Source organism: Lacerta agilis, chromosome 5 (genome assembly GCF_009819535.1).
Source record: "Lacerta agilis isolate rLacAgi1 chromosome 5, rLacAgi1.pri, whole genome shotgun sequence".
In the NCBI taxonomy this organism is placed as follows: Eukaryota; Metazoa; Chordata; class Lepidosauria; order Squamata; family Lacertidae; genus Lacerta; species Lacerta agilis.
In genome coordinates this window covers 439,844-455,517 of record NC_046316.1, presented here as the reverse complement: position 1 = coordinate 455,517, position 15,674 = coordinate 439,844, and the positions used below count along the sequence as shown (strand labels likewise).

The window sequence follows — 15,674 nt, the reverse complement described above, 5'->3', positions numbered from 1 at the left end:
TGAATTTACTTGTGAATAGGAGCAGCAATCATTCTCCCAATTTAAGTATTTTAAAATCTAACTATCTAACAGGACTTTGTATTTCATGCCTAGCTCAACACATTCCTCCTCTTAAAACTATCCTCTCTTCTTCTTTGTCTACCTAAGGAGGCCAGTTTATTAAAACAGCGACCAGTATTTACAATGCTGAACTCACAGCTTGGTTCTTTATAGGTTTGTAATCTGTATCAAGGATCTTTTGATATTCCTTATGATGTTTCCAACTTGCTGATTATCTTAATATCTGTGCTATAAGCAGTGGTGTGGGATGATCCCCCCTCCAAGTTTCCCACAAGTTTTCTCACTGCTTCATTTTCCGTATGGAATATTTTCCATTTCATAATTTAATTAGGATGTGAATGGATATCAACTGAAAATAAATATTGGTTAAGTGTGCCAGTTTCTAAGGTTTTAGCTTTGTTTACCTGCTCAATTAGATCACAGTCTAGGGCATCTGAAAATTAGTCTGTGCACATTACCTTATCGGAAACTCCATAATGCAGCCAATCGCTGTGCAGCTTGCTGTAAGTTCTGGCCAGCTGATTGGTGCTCACCGAAGGCTTTGCTTGCCAAGGAACACTTGGGAGTGCACTTTAAGGCTTCTGCTTGTTCCTTTGCAGCCTTTATTGCAAAGGACTTATTGGATTATCTTTGGGAAGTACGGAAACCAGATGGGCAAAGGCAGGGCTTTCCATGTTGAGCATTAGCATACTCCATGGTTTCCTGTGCCTCATTTGTGGTGTTGCTTCCTGTCACCTTAACAGCATTCTAACCCCCTTGAGCCAGTGTGGTGTAGCGGTTAAGAGCGGTAGACTTATTATCTGGGGAACCGGGTTCGCGTCTCCACTCCTCCACATGCAGCTGCTGGGTGACCTTGGGCTAGTCACACTTCTCTGAAGTCTCTCAGCCCCACTCACCTCACAGAGTGTTTGTTGTGGGGGAGGAAGGGAAAGGAGAATGTTAGCCGCTTTGAGACTCCTTCGGGTAGTGAAAAGCGGGATATCAAATCCAAACTCTTCTTCTTCTTCTTGATCCCTTTTCACTCCTTCCATTCTCATGTCATGCCAGTAGTGGCTGTAAAATATCAAACAGTCTTTGGAATACAGTTCAGAAACAGTACATCTGCGCATATAACCATTAAGAAATAGGATTCCACTGGTGTAGGCTTTGTGGTTTTTGGCATGCAGTGTCTTGCTTGTGCATAATGAGAACCTAAGAGAATAAGACACACCTGTGTCTATTATCCAAATATTGCAACAGACGGGGAGGAGATTCATGCATGTGCTTTGGGGTGCTTTTTGGGTCTGGGAAAAAGCAGCTCAACCATACATTGTGATGAAAAATGTGGGAGGCCAGGTTTTTCTCCATTTCATATATGTGTATAGTAATGAGATATGCTTTAGAATTAATCTAAAAATGAAACCTGTGGTACTTGAAACCTGCTGTTATCAGGGCACAGGTCAAACTCTAATACAGTCATAAGTTGTGTGCAGAGCAGAAGCTTGCTTGATTTATAGAGCCCTGATATCCCTGCTGGTACTTAGACTACAGCTGTCACCCATTTAAAATTTAAACAAGACTTTTAGCAGACTTAAAATCTGCATAAACTATGCTTCTGAAGAGGAAAAAGAGGTAAACTGTGCAGATCTATTGTGGTAATGGGGATAGAATTAGATAATTCTGTGACCATACAAAAGCAGGTATAAGAAACGCACAAGCATAGGAGGAGGTAGGGGTGAGTAACTGGAGGAGTAGGTGTGTATCTCACATATTAGCAGAATAGGGTGGGACCCCACCATGACAGGATTTTCTTATGTGGAGGCCAGTAGCAGTGTTTGCTCTTTAGTTAACATGAATAGATTGAATAGATTTTAGTCTCTTGAGTTAGAGCTCCCAAGGGAAACCTTTTTGCAATGTTGGCTTGGTGGGATTGCATTGCCCAAAGCTATGCACAAGACTTGTGAAATCAAGGGGGCTGGACTGGAAGACCATTGGAGTCCCTTCCAACTCTGTAATTCTGTGGTCACCATCATTGAGATGATCCATGTAACTTTCTTTTTTTGAAATATTTTTTATTGAAATTTTTTAAAAATAAATACAATTTATCAGTACTACAACCTATTACTTTTTACCCCCCTCCTCTCCCTCCCCACCTGTCAGGGACGAGCCAGAGGTTTCTAGTGCGTTGGGAAGCCTCCAAACCTTCCTGCAGATTTTAGATACAATCTTCCTAGACCCAGCACATGAGACCGTCACAACCAGACGGTTGTTACAGCTCAAGCAAGGGAAAGATACGGTTTTCGTTTACTGGTCGAAATTTAGTTTGCTGGTGAAGAAGTTGAAGTGGGATCTTGATTTCCCACCTGTCGCTGCCCTGTTCAGGGAGGGGCTGAATAATGAGATTTTGGACCAACTGGCCCAGATTCCAGAACCAGAGTCACTGGATGCTTTGGTGAAAGTCTGCCTGCAGTTGAGTTTACGTGCGGAGCGCAAGGCCGGGTGCGGAGCGCAAGGCCGGACATTCCTGAGCAGAGAGCTGACAGCCTGCCCTGATGAGAGGGGCCAGAGCCCATGGAGATAGGAGCAGCTAGACACCTCCCAGTCGCTGCAGTTTCCCAGGGGAAGGGGGTAAAGGATGTGGGAGAGACATGAGACGCTGCTTCGTCTGTGGGAAGCCAGATCATCTGGCATGCCAGTGCCACAGCCACAAGGGGTGGGAGTCCCTGTCGGGGACAGATATGGGAGGAGAGGCGACACCCCAGGAGGCACTGCAGGGAAACAAGGGCCCCCGGCTGGAAATGGGAGCCTGCAGCCGGGTGGAGAAGCAATGAACAGCTCTCACGCTGATGCGCCAATCCCAGGACTGATGGTCAAGATGAAGCTGCAACTCCCCAATGGCCGTTGGGTGGAAATCAACGCCCTGTTGGACTCGGGGGTGTCAGCAAATTTTCTAGGCCGGGACCTGGTGCAGGAGCACAGAATAGCATTGTTGCCCTTGAGTTTCCCTTTGATGGTGATGATGATTGATGGCAGACCACTATTGGCAGGAGAAGTGACTCTCGAGATGCTGCCCATGAGGGTGAACATAGCCCACCATTCTGAGACCAGGGCCTTTCATGTGATTAAATTGGCTGGGCACCCCATGGTACTGGGCATGAGTTGGCTGAATTGCCATGACCCGGTGATAGCATGGGGTCAAAGGTCCTTGGTGTTTGGTTCATCCTACTGTATGAAGCACTGTTTGGGAAAAGGTGGAGGGGATCCGGTGGTAGTGATGGGGCAGAGGCATTTTTTGGAGGGAACGTTGCACCAAGTGGTGGTACAAACTGATCATAAGAATTGTGGTGAACTACGGTTTGCACCCCAGGGCATTCCCTGGGCAAGAGGAGCACTTGTCGGTACCAGCAGCTGAACTGATGGTGGAGGAACTGAATTGCCTTCATGAGCTGTTGTGGGAGGACTTGGAAGCATCTAAGGCGTCATACCAAAGGGATGCAGACAAGCATCGACAGGTGGGAGAGGAGATCAAGGTAGGGAGCAAGGTGTGGTTGTCTGCGAAGGGGCTACCACTCAAGGGGAGGTGCCGCAAGTTATTGCCGAGGCATTTGGGGCCGTTCCAAGTAACAGTCCAAATTAATCTGGTCACCTTCAGACTCCAGCTGCTGGAAACCATGAAGATACACCCTGTGTTTCATAGGTCACTACTGTCAGTGTTTATACCGGCTTATAGGTACCAGACCGCGAGAGAGCCACCTCCTTCCCCTGTAATGGAGGATGAGGAGGAAGGGGAGGTGCAGGAGATATTAGATTTGAGGGTGAGCAGGAGGAAGCTGCAATATCTAGTTGCCTGGAAAGGATTGGACGAATCTGAAAATTCTTGGGAACCGGCGGAAAGTATCCGCTTTGCAAAGGGAATTCCACGAACGCTACCCGCATAAGCCCAAACCTTCTGATTGGTGTCTGAGGGAAATAATTGGGCAAAGTAACAGCGAGGATGGGGAATTTTGCCAGTTCTGCATAGTTCTTTCGTTGGAATTTCCTCCTTCCAGCCTTGTGCTAGCAAAACTCTTGTTGCAGTTGTAGCATACATAAGTAAATTCTTTATTTTCTTTGGCAAATCTTTACCTAAAATCCCTAATAAAAATGCTTCTGGCTTTTTAACAAATGTCATGTTAAACATTTTTTTCAGTTCATTATGCTGTATTTTTCGCTCCATAAGATGCACCCGACCATAAGATGCACTTAGTTTTTAGAGGAGGAAAACAAGAAAAAAATATACTGAATCAAATATTGTACTAAACTGGTATTTAATAAACAACCAGTATATAACAACTGGTATTTAATAAACAACCAGTATATTTCAACCATGTAAAGTGAACAGCAGTCAACAGTGGTATTAAGAACCATCATCACTGTCATTAACAAATGAAGAGAGACTTTAAGGCTTGAGTACTCTTCTAGTCTTCTGTGAACCCCAAGAACTCATCAGTGCTAGAGTCAGAATTTAGGAAGCTCAGCTGCTCACAATCACCGTCATCACTTTCCTCACTATCTTCAAATAAGATACCATCTTCGTTTCCATCCAAAGCATTGCTAATGCCACATTTTTTGAATGACTGGACAACGATTTCCTCCTTCCGAGTGCCATGATGTTTTCACCCATTCACAAACTTGAGTGATAGTGGGCCTCTTCATTCGTCCAGTAGGTGTCAGATCATGATTACCAGCAGCCATCCATGTGTTCCACTCCTCTCGCATAAAGACCTTAAATGGCTTGTTGATGGAAATGTCGAGAGGTTGCAACTGGCTGGTAAGACCTCCAGGAATTACAGCTAGATGAGTCTTCAGTTCTTTAAAGCACTTTTTTTGTAGTTTCGCTGATATGTGCTCTAAACTGGTCAAGCACTAATAAGGCAGGTTTTTCCAAAAGTCCTCCAGGACGTTTGGACCACACTTTTTCAACCCATACTCTCATTCCATTTTCGTCCATCTATTCTTCCTCATGAACATGTACAACAACTCCTCTTGGAATCTCTTCTTTTGGAAATGTTTTCCTTTTGAAAATTAACATGGGTGGCAATTTGGTGCCGTCTGCACAGCAAGACAACACAACCGTGTAATGTGTTTTCTCATGTCCAGAAGTTTTCACGGTGATAGTTTTGGCACCTTTCAGATCAACAGTCCTATTAGATGGCACATCAAAGGTTAGCGGGACTTCATCCATATTCCCAATCTGGCCAATTTCAAACCCATTTCTCCTCCTAACATCAGTTACAAATTTATGAAAAGACAGAATCTTAGATTCATATTCTTCTGGTATTTTTGTGCAATTTTGTGCATTGCAAGGCCACATCGCTTCATAAATCTGTAGCACCATGATGGTGAGCCAGTAAAGCTTTAGATTTGGAAAGTCATGTTAACAGATATGGATGGCACGCATATCTTTGGTATAGGAAAGGAAAGGTACATAAAGGATTTTATAATCTTATAATTAGGTGATCATTAACGAGAGTGTGGGAAAGATACAGAGATTTAATAGAGCAAAAAACACCTTGGTGGTTATCACCAATTGAGGCTTCGTTACTCAAACCGCTTGGCAAAAAGGGAAAGTGGCCTACATATAGAGACTTATTGAGAGATCAAGAAGGCAAACGGAAACTTAAAGATTATGAAGAAATAAAAGAGTATGTCCAGAGTTGGTTTACATTATAGACAATTAAATGAGATGTATAAGGAAGACAACAAAAAAGGGTTTAGCTATACATTCTCTAGATTTCAAAAAGAGGTTGTGATAACGGGCATCCTTGCCTGGTTCCTTTTTTATTTTACATTCACTCGATATCACCTGGTTTACAATTAGCTTCACACTTTGTTCTGAATATATTGCTTGTATTCCTCTTAAGAATTTATATCCACAATTAATTTCTTCAAAAACTGATCCATGTAAATATTTTGGCAGCTTTCTCATGATGCTACTGGTCTCCTTGCCTTGAAAAGGAAACCACACTGAAGCCATTTTTAAAAATCATACAGGCAACACTGAAGTAGAGTGTCTCCCAAGCTCTTGTTACTAATGTCCTGCCTATGGTAGGAGCCATCTGTCTGGAAACAGCACTGAGTTTTGTCCCATTATTTGTGACCACCTGTCATGGATGCTGTGGTTGAGATTACTGCATTGCAGGGGTTTGGACCCTTGGGATCCCTTCCAACTCTATAATTCTACGATTCTTTGATTCTGTGTATCTTTCCTAGGTCTGTTTTCTTGTAGACAAATGAATTGACTATGCTTTCAGCAATGTCTAGACTCTGCTTAGCATCCATCTTTCAGGCCAACAGTGTCCTTAACTATTCTCCAGACAGTGGTTCTTTGGTAGCCCTCTCAAAGCTGGCACTTTCAAAGGAAGGAATAGAGAGTGGCTGACATGTCAGCCCCTGGAAGGGAAATGAATGAAACAAATAATAAAATAATTTACATATTTTATTATTCATTTTATTACCTCTTCATAAACAGTATTTTCTTGAGACCTAAGCCTAAGGGCAGAAGATCTTAGTGGTGTGCTAGCAAGAAGGTTGCTATCTCCTGGCATCTTTCTCAATACATTCCTCAGTGGGGCAGAGGCTTTAATCCTTGCCAGCGTGGAAGTGCTGGAGCCTGCAGCAAAGGATTATACAGTCAAGTACTTGAGCTATCTGAGAGATTATTTCACTCCCTTTCCAGATCAAGTAACCCAGGAAAATATTAATGCCTGTCTTGGCAATTTGGCATCTTTTAGAGATGCAGGGCACTTAGGGGCTGGTGTAGACAAGCAGTACCTCTGCAAATGACTTCAACTGATTGCTCACACATAATGGTATGAGTATTGCAGGCATTTTCTAGCCTTCTCATTTTTGAAAGTGCTCTTGGAGGTGTCCTTCATTTGCTTACCATTGGAAGAAATATGTGGACACAAAACCATTCTACATCTCAGGAACCCATGTATGCATAAAAATCAACCACAGTGTACATTAACCTAATGACATTTAGAATGTGAACAAATGAATTTGGCTTTGTATATTGCCAAATCAGTGTTCATCACAATGCCAAGGAAAATGCAGAGCATCCAACATTAATATTACTTTGTAAGTATGCATATTATAAAAACATTAAAAGGCAGGTATTCTCCAGTTGAGAGTCCTTGCTCTTTATGTAATTCATCATCCAATGCTGAACTGGAGCTGTCCATATTGACTAAAACAGTGTCCATAATTTTTGATATGTAGACATTTGTCTTTGATGTCTGGTGACTGGTGAATAGCAGCTGTTTTTCTTTAATTCACATTCTCCGTCTCATATTGAGCTCAACATGTTGTCAGGCTTCGGAGAAACGGCTCCCTCACCTGCTTTGGCCGTGCACCAGCAGAACAAAGCAATTAGAGTCCCTTACCAGTTTAAGAGTGTTTAATGATCAGAGCAAAAGAACAACACAGCCATTCTCGGAATAAAGGTGCTCCCAGTTAAGCTTCCCTCCAAGTTATCTTCATCACTTCCCCCTTCTTGCAACCTGATTTCGCAACCACTCAGCCTTCTGCAAAGCAACCTTATCAGCTCTCCTTGCCCTTGGATATATAGGCTGGACACTTTCTAGCAAAGGAGAGTCAGTTATCTCTCTTCCTGTTCTGCTTCTCCTTGCTGTTCTCCACTCAGCTCTGCCCAGCTGTTTTCCAAACTATGTTCCTCTGCAAACCAATTCTCTAAATCTATGGTATATGCTGCTCCATTGTCCCTGGGCAGCTTCAGAATCCTGGTCAGGAACAGGACGAGGGGGAGGTTTCCACCATTCCTCATCAGAGCTGTAATCCTCAGTCTGGTCTCCGACACATAGTATGACAAATGTGATTTTATGAGTGAAAAGCAACATTTGAAATTCACTGTGTAGTTTCTACCTGGTATCATGTTGTTCTGTCTTGGCAAAATAGTCAAATTTGAAATTGTTTTTTAAGTGTAAAGATAAATAATTGGGGGGGGGGGGAATCATGGTAATACATGTTGTGCGAAGCAGTCTAGCCATACATTTTCTCCACAACATTACCTATTTTTCCATTGGCAACTTGTAAAATTCCTTTCAATAATTACCAAGTTCCTATTTTTGTCATCTCTGTTAGAAGTTGACTTTCAGAAATAAGTGTATATTGAGCTTGCTTTTTCATGTTTCCTATGTAGCACCTGAAATCCATGTACCTCCAACACTTTCTGCTGAGGTTCTTCAGGAGTCATCTTCCACTAATGCCAGCTTTGTCTCTTCTGATCCATTAATTCCTTCAGGTGATGATATGGTGACAGACTGTCAGCCATCAACCAGCAATTTAAATTTAGCTGATCTTAAACAACAGGTAAAACATACGTATTTTTATCCTTTATGCACAAAATTGATATTAATCCACATTTAACTCAATGGGACTTAATTGTAAGTAGAAATGTATAAGGTTGCCATGTAAATCTCTTTGTTATGTGCATAATATTGCCACGAGTAGAGTGGAGAGCTGAATTTTTGTAGGTAAAAGATTTATTTTTACACTAAAATCTTGGCTGCAGTCCACCTGACCAAAATCTCTTTAGCGGCCTATTGAACAGATACATGAACTGCTGGCCTGTGAACTGGTTCTGGTTCTGGCTCTTCAAGCAACTTTATTTGTGCTGTCCATGCAAAATTGATATTATATTAGGTACTTTCCAGTATCGTGATACATCACCAGCTAAGCATTGCGACTCACCAATATATCACGATATCTGAAATAAGGATGGAGCTATGTCAAGGCACTGGCTGACTTCATAGTTTTTCTTGCATTGTGATTTTTTTGCCTGCACCTGCTCTTTTGATTTGCTGCCACCTGCGTGAGGCCAGAGAAAGCTGAGCCGGCAGAGTTAGTTAACAGGAGTTGCAGGAATCGAGAGAAGTATTTGCTGGCTTCACAGATTTCCTCACATTATTTTTGCATAGCACACACAGACAAACACACACTCATAATGATTTGTGATATATTGCCAGGTCAAAAATTATGAAACTTATATAATGATATGGACTTCAGACTGGTTTTGGACGATATATCAGCCAACCCTACTTTCCGATCAATCACATACCTGAGGATCTGAGGGGCAATTGAAATCACTGCTAAAAAGGAGGGGGAAATTTTTTTTAGCAGGGGTTTCAATGTAAACCTCTTCCTGGGCTGAGAGCCACGATGACGAAAAAAGCCCCTGCTTCTCTGCTGATACGGTGAGGGAAATCTTTTTTTGATTGCCTGCAGAGTAAAGAGTTTTTACAGTGAGAGAAAGAAGTATTTGATCCCCTGCTAAATTTGCCTGTTTGCCCTCTGACGAAGAAATGACCAGTCCATAATTTTAATGGTATGTTTATTGTAGCCGTGAGAGACAGAATAATTGTATTTTTTCTTATAGTTATGTAATCCATTAGAATAATTAAAAGAAACCCAGTGGGATTTTTGGCACTTTCCCCCTTCAGCAGCAGACTTCCTGTGCCATGCTGATTTTGAGACTCTTCTCAGTTTCAAAAATGTCTTGCTACGGGGATTGCATTGGGTAAGTTCTGCTGTTTGGGAAACCAAGGTCCAAAGTCACCTTGGACACACACAATTAGTAGCATTGGCTCATAGCGAAAATGCCTCTTATTCAGACAGCCTGAAACTATATATATTTTCATATACCTTTATTAGCTGCATCTCAGGAAGGTATTGCTATGGAAATGGTGTCTCATTGTAATTTTTATCTCTTGTCATTTCTATGCATTTTTGTATCTTCAATGAAATAGGTTCCATTATCAGTTGATCCTTCTTTGAATGTACCAGTTTCCTGTTTGAGTATAACTGAAGATGTTGAAACAGCAAGTGAAAATGATAGGAAACTAGAATTGGATGAAGCAAATAAAACACTTCAGCAAACACTTTCAAGTCTAGAAGTTAAACTTAAAGCGGCTGATGAAGAAAAATGTAGAATAAAAAAGGTATAACTAAAACTCCTCAGCATCTATGGGTAATTTCATTATGGTTGTAGCTGGCAGCATCACCTCTAGTTAGGCTTGTCTAACACTTTCCAGTCCAAGATCCTGTCCTCAGTTGCTGTTTGCTTTGCCCAGATCTAACCCTTTTGGTTTCCTTTCCATGCTGGGTGTCTGACTCAGTTTGACTTATTTGGAAAGTTTCAGGAAAAAAGATGAAGATCCTTCGGAGAACAAGGTGGAAAAATGTTATTTTGCTGATAGTCTAGGAATATGTTGTAGGGACTCTCTCTCTCTCTCTATATATATATAACTTTCTGGTGACTGTCATATTAATAGTGTTAATTCTGCTGAGCTTAAAAAAAAACTTAAATTCAGTGGCTTATCAGTTCCTCTCTTTGCCCAGAAGTTGACTAATATTTAATAGTTTAATATTTTTTGTGGAAAGCCTGGCTTAGAATTTAAAAATAGGTTCAATACTTCTTCATGTTAATCTTAAATCTTTTTTAGGAGTTAGAAGATTTGTTGGAAAAATACAGGATTCTGGAAACAGATTTCCTGAAACACAAGGAGGATAAATTGATTTCTCATGAAGATCAGTACAACAAGCTTCAGGTAACTTGTTTTTCTCTCCCCACTTCCCTGATGCTAAATATGTGGTCCAACGCACACTTTTCTTTTTCAGCGACTAGCATAGTTGCCTGAAAGTTTTAAAAACTTTTTTTTTTCAGAACAGGACTTCAAAAAAGTAGTCAGAAGCTCTCTTGCCACTGAATTTTATAACATAAAGCTATAGGTCCCGTCTTCCCAAGTTTAACTCCCCGCTCAAAACAAAAAAATCCATCCCATCAGCTGTTTCGCATTTTCATAGGCAGTTTTTCAGTGCTTTGGAGAACTTGTAAAAATGACTTCAAAATTTTAATCTTTTTCTTTACTTTGAAAGTATCACATGGTATTTCCCCTTGACGGTGTTTGTCTGGAATGAACGTATACTGTAATTATTTTGCCAAAGGCTGCTCTCCATTATTTGGTGGTAACAAATTCAAAAGAAGCCCAGAGAGGTTGTTTGGTATCTCTGTGTTACGTGCAACTAAATCGTTCCTCGAGTATGCCCATGAATTTAATGGATGAATTGGTTAAGTCCATTGATTTCAGTGGGATTACTTTGAGTATGACTTAGAAGAAGAAGAAGAAGAGTTTGGATTTGATATCCCGCTTTTCACTACCCGAAGGAGTCTCAAAGCGGCTAACATTCTCCTTTCCCTTCCTCCCCCACAACAAACACTCTGTGAGGTGAGTGGGGCTGAGAGACTTCAGAGAAGTGTGACTAGCCCAAGGTCACCCAGCAGCTGCATGTGGAGGAGTGCAGACACGAACCCGGTTCCCCAGATTAAGAGTCTGCCGCTCCTAACCACTACACCAAACTGGGCACATAACTCAAAATTACTGTTTTCACATTTGCTCCATACTAGGCATTAATTTACCCATAAAGGTTGAGTATATAATGTCTTCATTCAGTAAATAAATTGAAAATATTATTTGTGTGGAAGTGATGTCTCAGGTGTTTCAGAGCCACGTGTTACCAGCTTTGACACCTGATGCCCTATGTAAAAAAAGGTAAAGGTAAATGACCCCATAAAGTAATGCTATAAACTTGTGTTTTTTTTAACGGCCTCTGCAGCATTTGTTTGGGGGAATGTTTAATGACTCACAATCAGCCCATGGAGCGATAGGCCACTTGTGAGTGCTCCAGCATGGTAGCCAAGACAACAAAGCAGAGCTGGCAATGGAGGAAACCAATAGAGGTGAAGGTTGCCTTTCATTGTATCTACCTATTATTTCAACCAAATACCTCTCTAAATAGGCACAAGTTATTTAGGCTGAAAGCAATTTGTTGTTGTTCAGTAGTTCAGTCATGTCCGACTCTTCGTGACCCCATTGACCAGAGCACGCCAGGCACGCCTGTCTTTCACTGCCTCCCGTAGTTTGGTCAGACTCATGTTGGTAGCCTCAAGAACACCGTCCAACCATTTGGTGTTCTGTTGTCCCCTTCTCCTTGTGCCTTCAATCTTTCCCAGCATCAGGGTCTTTTCCAGGGAGTCTTCTCTTCTCATGAGATGGCCAAAGTCTTGGAGCCTCAGCTTCAGGATCTGTCCTTCCAGTGAGCACTCAGGGCTGATTTCCTTCAGAATGGATAGGTTTGATCTTCTTGCAGTCCATGGGACTCTCAAGAGTCTCCTCCAGCACCATAATTCAAAAGCATAAATTCTTTGGCCTTCTTTATGGTCCAGCTCTCACTTCCATACATCACTGGAGTGGTGCCCTGGGTTACATACTTAATCCGTTCCGGGTTACAGTACGTAAACCGAAAAGGACGTAACCCGAACAATTTGTTCTGCGCGTGTGCAGACCCATAAAACTGAAAAAACCTGCGAAAAACACACTGTTCTTGCACAAATCACGTGCGCGTCGGGTTGTGTTCGTAACCCGAAAAGTACACAACCCGGAGCGTATGTAACCTGAGGTACAACTGTACTGGGAAAACCATGGTTTTAACTATATGGACTTTTATCGGCGAGGGGATGTCTCTGCTTTTTAAGATGCTGTCTAGGTTTGTCATTGCTTTTCTCCCAAGAAGCAGGCGTCTTCTAATTTTGTGACTGCTGTCACCATCTGCAGTGATCATGGAACCCAAGAAAGTGAAATCTCTCACTGCCTTCATTTCTTCCCCTTCTATTTGCCAGGAGGTGATGGGACCAGTGGCCATGATCTTAGTTTTTTTGATGTTGAGCTTCAGACCATATTTTGCGCTCTCCTCTTTCACCCTCATTAAAAGGTTCTTTAATTCCTCCTCACTTTCTGCCATCAAGGTTGTGTCATCAGCATATCTGAGGTTGTTGATATTTCTTCCGGCAATCTTAATTCCGGTTTGGGATTCATCCAGTCCAGCCATTTGATTTAGATTGTATCTTATTGGCCCAGTGGTTTTTCCTACTTTCTTCAGTTTAAGCTGGAATTTTGCTATAAGAAGCTGATGATCAGAGCCACAGTCAGCTCCAGGTCTTTTTTTTTTTTTTTGCTGACTGTATAGAGCTTCTCCATTTGTGGCCGCAGAGAATGTAATCAATCTGATTTTGATGCTGCCCATCTGGTGATGTCCATGTGTAGAGTCGTCTCTTGTGTTGTTGGAAAAGAGTGTTTGTGATGACCAGCTTGTTCTCTTGACAGAACTCTATTAGCCTTTGCCCTGCTTCGTTTTGAACTCCAAGGCCAAACTTGCCAGTTGTTCCTTTTATCTCTTGACTCCCTACTTTAGCATTCCAATTCCCTATAATGAGAAGAACATCCTTCTTTGGTGTCATTTCTATAAGGTGTTGTAAGTCTTCATAGAATTGGTCAATTTCAGTTTCTTCCGCACCGGTAGTTGGTGCATAAACTTGGATTACTGTGATGTTAAAAGGTCTGCCTTGGATTCGTATTGAGATCATTCTATCATTTTTGAGATTGCATCCCAGTACAGCTTTCGTCACTCTTTTGATTACTATGAGGGCCACTCCATTTCTTTTACGAGATTCTTGCCCACAGTAGTAGATATGATGGTCATCTGAACTGAATTCGCCCATTCCCATCCATTTTTGTTCACTGATGCCCAGGATGTCAATATTTATTCTTGCCATCTCATTTTTGACCATATCCAGCTTACCAAGGTTCATGGTTCTTACATTCCAGGTTCCTATGCAATATTTTTCTTTACAGCATTGGACTTTCCTTTAGCTTCCAGGCATATCCGCAACTGAGCGACCTTTCTGCTTTGGCCTAGCTGCTTCATCAGCTCTGAATCTACTTGTACTTGTCCTCCGCTCTTCTTCAGTAGCATGTTCGACGCCTTCCGACCTGAGGGGCTCATCTTCCAGCATCATAACTTTTATATGCCTGTTGTCTTTGTCTATGGAGTTTTCTTGGCAGGAATACTAGAGTGGCTTGCCAGTTCCTTCTCCAGGTGGATCATGTTTAGTCAAAACTCTCAACTATGACCTGTCCATCTTGGGTGGCTCTGCATGGCATAGCTCATAGCTTCCCTGAGTTATTCAAGCCCCTTCGCCACGACAAGGCAGTGATCCATGAAGGAGTGAAAGCAATTAAGTTGTATTAAAGCTGAAGCTTGGGAAACCCCAAGAATTTCATGTACAAAAAAGTTACAAGCCAGTCTATTTATAAGTCAGTTTATTTTTCAGTCTAAGATTATTAAATGTTATTTGCCATTTAGCAATCAGAGATCTAGGAATAGGGATAGGTAAAAATTGAAACAAGAACAACTTTTATGTAGATAGGCCTATGTGACTGTTAACATTTTTTGATCAGCCAATCATTTTAATGATAACCTTTTTTCTGTTTCTATTGTTGTACATCACAGTGTTCTATTGTATGTATTGGTGGCATATGAATACTTTTATAAGTAACTTAATTTACGCAATTCCGTCATTTTTAGGAATTCAGTTCTTCCTTCAAAATACAGGTTGGATTTAGCTCATCAGGCTATGTCCCTATTAATCTTATTGTTAACCAGGCTATAATTTAAGGCAAATCATTTAGGTTCCCAGGTAAATAAACAACTACATATTGAAGAGAGAGGGAAATCTTAATTCCAGTTAAATGATATGTCACAAGTTGTATGTTGGAGTCAATTTTAAGAAATAAGGATTTAGTTTTATTATAATTTATCCTGTAGCCAGCCAAAATACTAAAGTCTTGGAGGTTAACGATAGCTTTTGGGAGGGAGGTTAACAGATTATATGATAAAACTGCCATATCGCCTGCAAATCAACATAGATGGGGCTTGGTTCCCATTTACAACCCCTTATATATGCATCTATGTAAAGAAACAAAGTGATGGCTGATCTTCCATTTTGGTCATCTTACACCCAGCTGGGATTAGCACCACCTAGTTCTTGAGGCAGGAACTTTAGTCATTTCACAGGATCTTTTTTCTGGTGGTGTTCCTGGAAATGACAGATTCAGTCTTATCTGAATCAGGGCGGGTTGAGGGCAGGTTTTATGAGCAAAATTGGTGTTCAGATGAAAAATGAGAGAGGAATTGCTGAGGTGAGGTCTAAATAGTACTTCAACCAACTTGTGTTTCCCTTTTTGCTCTTCAAATCAGACCTCTCTGCCTTAACCTGCATGTTAATAGGACAGACCTGCTTCCATCACACCTAGTTTGGTCATCAATCAGCCCATGTATTCAGTTCCACCCTTAGTTGAAAACCATGAATTTTTGAAATCAAACTTTAAAATGTAGAACAATGTTGTTTTGTTTAGTGCACATGAATATGAACAGCATGGAAATATATCTTGGAGGTAGGTACGTTCTGTGGCTAAGACTACTAGAAAATGTATGTTTTCTTTTAAAACTAATATGACTTACATCCTGTTAAATACCATCTTCTAACAAAATATTTAGGTTGGTTTTAGGTGCAGACATAGAGGAGACAGAACACTAATAATGAAAAATGGGTGTTTAAAAAGTTACCTATTATACCTGCCACTAAATTTATAGATGAAATTACAGGAACTTTTGCAGGTCATAGAAGAGCTTGAAAATATGGTGCATTGAGGAAAGTAGCAGGAAAAGGGTACTTTATT

The 15,674-nt window shown here is 41.3% G+C and overlaps 1 protein-coding gene across 1 annotated transcript in view; it reads left to right on the top strand.

Moving 5' to 3' along the window:
* The window catches only part of CCDC91 (coiled-coil domain containing 91), a 116,586-nt gene that overhangs the window by 13,982 nt on the left and 86,930 nt on the right, over window positions 1–15,674 (top strand). The window contains 3 exon segments of the mRNA XM_033148222.1: window positions 8,240–8,341; window positions 9,846–10,037; window positions 10,542–10,646. Of these exon segments, the coding sequence (XP_033004113.1) occupies window positions 8,240–8,341; window positions 9,846–10,037; window positions 10,542–10,646 (399 nt within the window).